The sequence below is a fragment of the Bos mutus genome, chromosome 5, assembly GCF_027580195.1.
Source record: "Bos mutus isolate GX-2022 chromosome 5, NWIPB_WYAK_1.1, whole genome shotgun sequence".
Taxonomy (NCBI): Eukaryota; Metazoa; Chordata; class Mammalia; order Artiodactyla; family Bovidae; genus Bos; species Bos mutus.
In genome coordinates, this window is record NC_091621.1 from 45,093,943 (window position 1) to 45,104,692 (window position 10,750).

A 10,750-nucleotide genomic window follows, 5' to 3' on the forward strand; every position below is an offset into this window, starting at 1 on the left:
GCATGGCTGTCTCAGTTGCCTGTGGCTGACACCTTCTGTGATGGGTTAGTGCCTAATTAAACCAGTGGTTAAATATTTTGAGTCTCTTCCATAGGCTTGAGTCTGTGGGCTGATGAGCACGTGTCTACCTGTGTACCCAGGTTTCTGATGACAGTCCACCTGACAACAGGCCCCATCTTAGATTAGCTATCACTGTCAGACCTCCAAGTGTCCATTCCTCTCTGTTAGTGGCACACATGTGAGAGCCGATTGCCTTGTTTTTATTACATTCTTTTTTAAGAACGGAGGAAGTGGTGACTCCCAGCTTTTGAGTACAAGTAGATCCCATTTGTTCATTGTTTGTTTCTATTTCCATTATTCTGGGAGATGGATCAAAGAAGATATTGCTGCAATTTATGCAATTTATGTCAGAAAGTGTTCTGCCTATGTTTTCCTTTAGGAGTTTTAGAGTGTTCGGTTTCACATACAGCTCATCAACGGTTTTCGTTTTCTATTATTTTTTATTACAGCTGTCCTAGTGAATGTGAAGTGGTACCACTCTGTGGTTTGGATTTGAATTTCCTGATGATTAATAATGTTGAGAATCTTTTCATGTGCTTGTTGGCCATTTGTGTGTCTTCTCTGAAGAAAGGTCCATTGGATTCCTGTGCTCGCTTTTAATTGGGTTGTCTTCTTGTTATTGAGATGTCAAAGTTCTTTATATGTTTTGGGTTCAGTTCAGTTCAGTCACTCAGTCGTGTCCGACTCTTTGTGACTCCATGGACTGCAGCACGCCAGGCCTCCCTGTCCATCACCAACTCCCGGAGTTTACCCAAACTCATGTCCTTTGAGTCGGTGATGCCATCCGACCATCTCATCCTCTGTTGTCCCCTTTCCCTCCTGCCTTCAATCTTTCCCAGCATCAGGGTCTTTTCAAATGAGTCAGCTCTTCGCATCAGGTGGCCAAAGTATTAGAGTTTCAGCTTCAACATCAGTCCTCCCAATAAACACCCCAGACTGGTCTCCTTTAGGATGGACTGGTTGGATCTCCTTGCAGTCCAAGGGATTCTCAAGAGCCTTCTCCAACATCACAGTTCAAAAGCAATGTTTTGGGTACTAGACTCTAATCAGATACGTGATTTGCAAATAGTTTCTCTCATTCTGTAAATTATCTTCTCACTTTCTTTGTAATGCCTTTTGATGTGTAGAAATTTTTAATTTTGAGGAAGTCCAGTTTCTGTATGTTCTCTTTGGTTGCCTGAGCTTTTGATGCCATATCTAAGAATCTACTGCCAAATCTGTTCACCTCCCACCCACCCTACCCACCAACCAACAAGACCAGCACACAAAACCTAAGCCGAAACTTACTGTGATGGTGTGATTTAAATTCTTTTTAAGAGGGCTTCCCTCATAGCTCAGTTGGTAAAGAATCTGCCTGCAATGCAGGAGACCTGGGTTCAATTCCTGGGTCGGGAAGATCCCCTGGAGAAGGAAATGGCAACCCACTCCAGTATTCTTGCCTGGAAAATCCCATGGACAGAGGAGCCTGGCGGGCTACAGTCCACAGGGTTGCGAGAGTCGGACACGACTTAGCAACTAAACCACCACCACCAGTTATCTAATTTATATATACCCTCATGTTTCTACTCAATTGTGTCTGACTCTGTGACCCCATGGACTGCAGCCTACCAGGCTCCTCTGCCCATGGGATTTAAAAAAAAAAAATTCTTTTTAAGAACCTATGTTCTCACTTTTCTAATTAATTGATTAAACTCTCCTCCTCCTCCAGGAAGCCTTCCTTGCTTAGCTTCCCTGTTCAGATCACTTCTCAGCATTGCTGCACTGGGCTGCCCTTCCCTGATTTGTATGAGTGTGTGGCTTTGTGTGTGTGTCTGTTTCCCCCATTGGTCTGAGTTCACCTCCAGAGCAGCCTCCAGGTTCCTGAAAGGCTTGTGCCCGTGAGCGAGATGGAATGTATCATCATCAGAGATGGGCAGTTTGGAAAAATTGAAACGTTGACAGGCATGCACCTTGGACATTACTCAAGGACAGTTTATTGAACATGTGGCAGAAATTCAGAATCCTTCAGTCAAGGCAAGGAGGAACCAGGTGCCTCCATCCTTAGAAATATTTACAACAAGAACCAGGACTTCTGGGCTGGGTGGTACCACCAGAGACAAAGCAAGCTTCCCTCATTGAACACAGCTCCTGGCAGCAGGAATTGAGAATCAGAAGCTACTGCAGGACACAGCCCCAGAGAGAGGCCCAAAGATAAACACATAGCCACTGACAGAAAGGCAACTTAAGTCTGCTGCCTGCATCAAAATAATAGTGAGTTTGACATTCCCTTCATTAAAGAAACAGTGGCGTGTAAAAGCACATGGACCCTGGAGTCAACCAGGCCTGGGCTCAACTCCTGACCCTAGCACCCAGGGAGTGAAGGGGGCGAGTTCCACAGTCACTCAGAGGATGGGGGGGGGGTGGGTCTCTTCTGTCCCGAGGATGCTTATTGCATCTACTTTGCATAATTGGATGAGAATTAAAGGCAATAGATGTAGTTGGTGCTTAACATATAAGAGTTGCTACCGCCTCCAGGTTGCAAAGTAAGCCTTCGGACAACTGCTGACTCCACCAAAGCATAGAGAAAACTATCCTGCCCTCCCTCGCCCTCTTCCTCTCTTTTTCTTCCCTCCTCTCCTCTCTCTCTAGGGATGTTCTTAGGGATGTTCCAGGGCCAAGAAGGTAATTATAGCTTGTGTCCATAAGTCTCCTAGCAGCCGAGGGCAGCAGGGAAGAAGGAAGTCACTAAGTCCAGATGGGACCTGAAAACGGGAGAGGATGAGGCCAACCAGAACTTGACAGCGAGACAGGCCACAGTGCATGTGGGTGGCCGCACGTACCACGGGTGGTCCTAGGACTCGGGAAGTGGGGGCTGTGCCAGACATCTCCAAGTGAGGTGGCAAGGCAAGAGCATCTCTTCTCCCAGCAGCTGAGAGAACCCTTAAAGCTGAGGGGCTTTACGGGCAGCTTTCCTTGCCCGGCTGCTGACTGGGGTGCTCTTGTCTTGGGAGTCCTTGGGGTCTCCCACTCGTGCCCCTTTGGCCCTGGTCTGCCCGCTTTGGGTGCTGCTGGAGCTGCTGGTCCCTGTGCTGGCCATGGTGCTGGCCCCAAGGTCAGTGCTGGCCGAGGATCCAGGGTGGTAGCCGAAGCTGCTTGCACTGCTGCTGATGACGGCTGTGGTGGAAGGACCCAGAACAGGGGAAGAAGGATGACAGCATCACTCAGCGAGCCACCCCCTTCATCCCACAGCGACCCTTGGCGGTCAAAAAACACTGCAAGGATGGGTCAAGATCCAGTTACACTGCAAGCTTTGTGCGAGGCGAGGACAACCTGGGATAGAATGGTCCCTGCCCTCCTAGAGAGTCTAGGACCATTTGTCTCACAGGTCCGTATTCTCAACCCCTTCTTGGGATGACGATGCCCAGAAGAGAGACACAGGAAGGAAATGGGGTTGGCATGACCTCAGTCACTGATTCCCTGGGACAGAAGGCAAATAGACTTTCTCTGAAGCCAGAGAAACCTTCCTGAGACAGTACTAGGAGCCCCCAGATGAGGGGAGACAATGATTGGAGGTGATACCACATTATCTTGTGGTCCCCAGCTTTCCAGTCCAGTCAGAATCCCCAACTCAACCCATCTCTGGGGGATACTCACAAATGCTCACAGAGGAGGGATTCTCCCCAGACATCCTGCAAGACAGAAAGTTAGAGAAGGATAAAAACCTCAGGAAAGTGTCTAGTTCGGCTGAGCCTTTTGATGGGTTCCTGCCTTTATATGCCTATCGTTTGAATTCATCCTTAAAACAACCTCATTTTACGGAGATTACAATCCTCCATAAAATGGAGGATTATTTATTTGCTCATTTACAGATGAGCAAATAAATAATAAAATTTACAGACTCCAAGACCACATAGCTGACATACGGCAAAGCGAGTGATTAAATCCAGGTCTGTCTGACCCCACTGGCTCTTTTCATGCCACCACCCAACCACCTGTGCTTCACATCTGACCTCCTCTTGCAGGAAGCTAAGCTCAATCAACAAACAGCCCCCTTCTGTGCTCATGTCATGAGCACTGCTGTCTTTCCTATTTTACCTCTTAAATGGTCCCTTGCCCAGCAGGGAGCCACCCACAGTCCCCCGCCCCCACTGTGGCATCTCCCTTGCCCTGCTCACCAGCACTCCTCGCCCTCCAGCAGCTTGCTGTAGGTGGCGATCTCCATGTCCAAGGCCAGCTTCAGGCTCATGAGCTCCTGGTATTCACGCAGCATCCGGGCCAACTCCTCCTTGGCCTGGTGCATGGCAGCCTCCAACTCATCCAGCTTGGCCCTGGCATCCTTCAGGGCACTGTCTCCCCGCTGCTCAGCATCGGCAATGGCCGTCTCCAGATTGGCACACTGAGAAGCAAAGGACGGGCGGGAAGACCATCAGAACCCAGAGCAATGTTTAGATCTTAACGGTTAGGTCCCAACCCCCCTCACTTTACAGATGAGGTCCAAGGTGGTAGCAAGTAATTGCTGCAGAGCCAACACAGTATCTGAGTCACTTCTATTTTCTTTTGTAGATGGATATTTAAAGGCCCATGAAAAGCTGTCAGAGCAGTTGGATTTCAGGACCGCAAGAAGAGACTTGGATGTTCTCAAGTTGTCTAGTGCCTGAGGTTGAAACCAGTGGCTGTTGGTTTCAAGTCCACCTTGTCCTGGAGAATCACACTGAGACCCCAACCTGGAGCCTCCAAGAATCCGACAGCGTGCCAAGGCACCTCTGTGATCAGACCCCTACCCGCAGGGTGTCTCCCAGCAGGGGCCCTTCCTACCCATTAGCACCCAACAGTGTACATCTCTGGACTATTCTAGCACTCTGCAGGGAGGGTCTATCTAAATGCTCCCCAAGTCTGGCCTGAATGGATTAGGGGAACATTCCCATATAACAAGAGGTTAAGGGCCTGAGGTTATATCCATGGCCTCAGACAGAGCATTTGGGCCCTGAAAAACATCCAGTGGCACTGTGATGGCAAATACTACCAGGCGGAGAAACGGTCCTCATAGAGTTTGTGAATCAGCCACGTGTCGAGTTGGAAAGCAGGCCCCGTATTCCCCACATTACCTGGCTTGGAAGGCTGTGTGGGTGCAGGAAGGAGAGCCGGCTCAGCTCTTCCGGGTTTGGCAATTCTATCACTGGGCAGAGTTGACCTGCCAGGGTCAATTGGGGAAGGATTCCCTACCCCCTTAAAATCATCTCCCCAGAGATATGATGTTTTTCTGCTTTCAGACAAGACAGGGTCCCCCAGCAGACAACCCAGAGCATCTTCATCTGCCATCATCCTCACTGGTCACCCAGAGACAGCAGTGAGAGGAGGACCTTAACTGGCCACTGAGGGTCCCAAGGAGAGGCCCCCCCAGCCCTACATGCGCTGAGTGTCCAGTGGGAGGAAGAGGTGTGGGGCCTGCCCTTGGAGCGGCATACCTGAAGGGGACATGGGGCAGGTTTACTGCACACAGAAAAGGCCTGCGAAAGATGGAAAAAGGAAAGGAAACCTAAATTCTAATCCTAATAACCAGCTGGACACCCTGGGAGAGCCCCTTCCTCTCTCCAGCCCAGTTTCCTTATCTGATCTGTGAGAGTCCGGTGAAATAAGTACAAGGCCCCTCCAGTTCTGAGCAGGGAGCCAGCTCTGAGTGTACGGGTCCCAAGGTATGGCGAGGAAGAGGGACCATCAATGGTCCAGAGAGTCCCAAGTTGGGAAGGGGACATCTGCTTTTCACTCAAGGATGGGCTCCAGTCTCTCCCTCACAGAGGGTGAAGCCCGACCTCAGGGCTCTCTGTGGGCTTGCTGCCCACCTGCTTCTTCACATTTGCAATCTCACAGCGGATCCTCTGGATGAGCCGGTTCAGTTCCGACATCTCATTCTTGGTGTGTTTCAGGTCGTCCCCGTGCCGGCCAGCTGCCAGCTGCAGCTCCTGGATCTGGTTTCCAGAGACAGGAAGTTGGTGATGAGACAGGACTCCCCCTATATCCCTCACCACCCCAGGAAAAGAAAGTGTCCTGAGCAAACCCTTCCACCACCGGAGCAACCCAGGGGAGATAGCTCTGCGGCAGGAGGTGATAGAGCCATGACCTGGGTTATCCTTCCAGCTGTTTGGAGCTGATTCTGACCAAGAAGTCCACCTGTTTCTCTAAGCAGAAATCTATTTGCTGGGCCTATCCTCCTTTCTCATCTCCCTGACTAATCTTTTCTGGGGGAGGATAAAGGGAAAATGCAGTTTGCATGTATTAAGCACTTCCAAAGTAAATAGGGCTTCCCTGGTGGCTCAGTTGGTAAAGAATCCACCTGCAATGCAGGAGACCGGGTTTGATCCCTGGGTAAGGAAAATCCCTTGGAGAAGGGAATGACTACCCAATCTCATATTCTTGCCTGAAACATTCCATGGACAGAGGAGCCTGGAGGGCCACATACAGTCCATGGGGTATCAAAGAGTCGAACATGACCGAGTGACTAACACTTTCACTTTCCAAAATAGAAGAATTCTGAACCTCTCCATTGATTTAGCACCTCTTTATAGAGGGATCTTTTAAAGGCCAGGTTCTGTTCTAGGTACTGGGGATACAGAGGTGAGCAGTGTGGGTGAGGTCCCTGGTCCCATGAAATTTACATTCCCCTACAATCCTTCCTTAGTGACGGGTGAAGGGCCAAGGCTAAGGACCGCATGCATGTACCCTGGAGGTGGTGGGATTGTTGGCTCAGGACTTGTAGCTCAGATCCTCCCCTCACCCTTGGCCAGTCCTTCAGAAAAGAGAGGATGACACAGCCCTGGACAGGGAACAAAGAACCTGTGGTCCTTGCTGTTGGTGGGATTTAATGGCCAAGAAAGCTGGGAGGTGCGAAGCCCCATAGGGCCCCCAGGTAAACGGTCTTCTCAGTGACAGCCTAGAAGGGTTTTACTTCAAAGCATAAGTGCCATCCCCCAGAATGCTCCTAGAATCCCACCTCTTCTTCTTGGAAGTCCTTCCACACTGATCAGAGGGAAGCTCATGGCACCCTCTTCTTTACTCTCTGTCCCACTACAGGTCACCCATAGCTACTCTCCTCCATATTTGTTACTCTCCTTCTTCCCCATGGTGACATGACCTAATCCCTATTTTACAGCAAGAGCACCTCGCTTCGTTCCTCCATCAGAGGATGGCCTGTCCCTCTCTGTTGGAAATGCCTACCCAGTTTTATGGCTTATCTTTGATAACGATTTTTGCCAAGAATTCTTTTTGAGTAGAATGTCGCTATGGCATTGATTATAACCCTTCTTTCATTCAACACATCTCCTAAGGGATGTCTCACATCCATTGGTGGAGGTGTCCCTTCCCAGGAAAGGAAGGCTGGTGGAGGAGAGAGACCCAATCAGTCCTCACCTTGCTCTGGTACAGCGCCTCAGCCTCAGCCTTGCTCTTCAGGGCGATGTCCTCATACTGGGCTCGGACCTCGGCAATGATGCTGTCCAAGTCCAGGTAACGGTTGTTGTCCATGGACAGGATGACAGAGGTCTCACTGATGTGAGTCTGGATCTGGGCCACCTCCTGAGTTGAGAGGTGAGGACAGAGTCAGGGTCCTTCCCCCACCTCCCTCCTCTGCCCATCAGACTTCTGGGCCTGTGGTGCCTGGCAGAATGGGCCAAAGTGGAGGAAGAAATGCCTGCTGGAGCTGAGGAAAAGGCTCACACATCAGGATACACCCCATGTGGGTAGCAGGCCATGGGAGGCATTTCTTGCAATTCACAGTATCAGGCATCTAGGACCTCATGGGGCCATTTTTACCTGCCTACTGCCAAGGTCATTATCACAGCCCCAGTGAGATTTTTTTCCTGTGAATATGGCTTCCAGGGACCAGGATCCTATACTTCCATGGCCTCCCAGTGCAGGGTTTTGCACCTTCCCATCAAAACACCCTTAATTCTGTTTATCCTCAGTCATTCTTATTAGCATCTCCCTGGAAGAGCCAGGGAATCTCTCAGCTGGAAAGAGGTGGGGGAGGGGAGGGGGGGTGTCCTCACCGCATCGTACAGACACTTAAGGAACTTGATATCTTTGTCCAGAGAGTCCACTTTGGCCTGGAGCTCCACCTTGACTGTGTAGGCTGCATCTGCATCCTGCCGAGAGGCACCCAGAGCCATTGGTCAATATCACCCACATCCCACCAGGTGCCCTGTCCTTGCCCTAAAAGTCAATTAACTTCCTATCTTTTGCCCACCAAGGGAAGCAGGTTGGTGAATAAAAACCCTCAATACTGGCTTTCTCTCTTATGCATCTTTGGGGCTAAATAAAGAAGTGGGGGCTGCTCTTTTTCTGTTACATCTGGAGGAAATGAAGCTCAGAGAAGTAGAGTAAATTTCCTCAAGTCACAACAGGAAGGCCAAGCTGAGCCAGAGGTTTCCAATTCCCAGACCATGATTCTCTCCTATCTGTCTCCACCCATATCCTAGGCGTGTGTCCTCTCTACCTTGCTAGAGGCCAGAATATGACTCCATCTCTACTCAGGTACCAGCCCCTTCCCAGAAGAAGACCAGGGCTGGAGTCCCAAGCAGGGTTGGTTAGGATAGGGATTTGAAGGAAAACAGAGTCCATAGGCTCTTCTCACTCTTACCTTCTTGAGCACCACAAAATCATTCTCAGCTGCTGTGCGCTGATTAATTTCCACCTCATACCTGTGGGCAAGGAGAGAAGATACAGAGGTCTCAGTTCCCTTGGCCAGGTGACGCCCTCTTCACACTGACCAGGCAAGTGCTGCGGATGCAGAGTCCCCACAGAATCTGCTGGAGCACTGCAGGGGCTGGTGGTGGCAGTCCTGTGTCCCTGAATTGCCTCATTAACATTCTATTCTCTGGACCCTGGGAAAATATCCAGGTGCCCCAAACCAGTCACTGAACCCATTGGTGGATCAATGAGCAAAGGAACTCCTTCCCATTAACCAGGTAGGAAGTTCTCATCAAATAGGGGTGGTCCTTCCTTCACAGTCAGAGGAGGCGTGTGAGCCCTTGACCCCGGTGCTTGCTCCCTCCCCTCCTAAAAACTGGCACAGAGACTGGATGATCCCAGAAGCCTCTGGGAACATGACCCACGACCTTGGCTGGACCCACTCACCTCTTCTTTTAGTCCTCCACCAGGTCCCGCATGCCCTTCAGCTCCGAGTCCAGCCTCAACCGGTCCCCAGATAGTGTCTCCAGCTGCTTCCGCAGGTTGCCAATGTAGCCCTCGAGGATGGGCTCCAGGTTTTTCCTACAGTTGTTCAGGTCCAGTTGCTGCAGCAGCTCCCACTTGGTCCCCAGCACCTGGTTCTGCTGTTCCAGGAACCTCACCTGGAATCAGATGGATGCTACAAGTCCCGTGGAAAAACACCATGGACCCTACCAGGTTATACAGATTTTTCTAAAGACATTTGGTTCCAGTCCTGACTCCCCACTCATGGAATTCCATGCGAACAAGACCCTTTACAATTCATTCTGTAGCCTTTCAGGCAAAACCAGTCACTGAAAACTCATTGAAGAAGGAGATTCCATACTTGCTTCTGTTGCCTGACCCAGCCCCAGGAGATGCTCTTCCTCTGTCTCAGCTAAGTGTTTCTTCTGTACCATGAGCCCTTCCCTCTGAATAGTGATGGTTCTATCAGCCCTGCATCTGCCTTGAAGGGCTAGAGGTCCAGTTGACCTCCAGATTCCCATCAATTCTTCCTCAAGGTAGGGCTACCCTTTACCAAAATTTCCACCCTTCTCTGTAAAAGAAAGCAACACATTCATTTATTCCTTCATGCTACCTAGCTCACAGGTTGTGCTATGATCACAGAGCCCTTCATGAGATCCAGCAGCAACCTTTCCATCCACAGTGCCCTGTGCACTGCCAGGGGAAGGGGATCATGCACAGCTCGTTGGACTGTCTTATCCACCTGGGAGACCCACCTTGTCGATGAAGGAGGCGAACTTGTTGTTCAGAGCCATGATCTGCTCCCGCTCCTGGGCGCACACCTTCTGGATCTCCGGGTCCAGCTCCACGTTGAGGGGAGCCAGGAGGCTTTTGTTGACAGTGACCTGGTGGATGCCCCCAGGTGGGCACATGGATGGGCACACAGGCCCCAGGACCACACTGCCAAACATGCTGCCGGCAAAGCTGCTGGCCCAGACCCCTCCATACCCAGAGCCAAGCCTGAAGTTGTAACCTCCAGTCCGAACACTGCTGCCAGCCACCTTGAGGGGAACACAGAGATCCCCTCTACAGAGACTGTAGAGGCTTCGGCTTCCAAAGGCAGCACCAGCTCCTTTGCTGGGTGCGCGGTAAGAAGCCGCACTGCCCCCAACCTTCCTCAGCACCACCGCAGAGTGCCCACTGAAGCCCCCCTTGTCACCACCAGACTTGATATTCAGTTGCCGGCTCATGGTGCCAGAGCTGGGGGTGACAATGCTGGAGTAAAGCAGTCACCAATGGAGAGAGAACCTTTGATGGGGCACCCAGAGCACCGCTCCCTTTTATTCTGTCCATCCCTGAACACCAGAAAAGGGTGTTGCTCCTCTATCTGCTTTCTCCCTGCTGAAGGTCCTGAGGCCATGGGCAATTTGTGGAACAGACATCTCCAAGCCCTTTGCAGCAACAAAGCTCTTCTGATAGTGAGCAGAATACGCTGCCCTTGCAGACTGGAGTGGTCGAATCAGGCGTTTATCTGTGATCCTAATTA

General features: G+C 50.8%; 1 protein-coding gene across 1 annotated transcript; it reads right to left on the reverse strand.

Annotated features, from left to right (window-relative positions):
• Positions 1–2,980: 2,980 nt before the first annotated feature.
• On the reverse strand, positions 2,981–10,454 carry KRT74 (keratin 74). The gene is given in 10 exon segments (XM_005906996.3): positions 2,981–3,213; positions 3,694–3,728; positions 4,215–4,435; positions 5,505–5,546; positions 5,880–6,005; positions 7,444–7,608; positions 8,082–8,177; positions 8,672–8,732; positions 9,169–9,383; positions 9,981–10,454. Coding segments are annotated over 10 exon segments (1,668 nt in total).
• Positions 10,455–10,750: the final 296 nt, after the last annotated feature.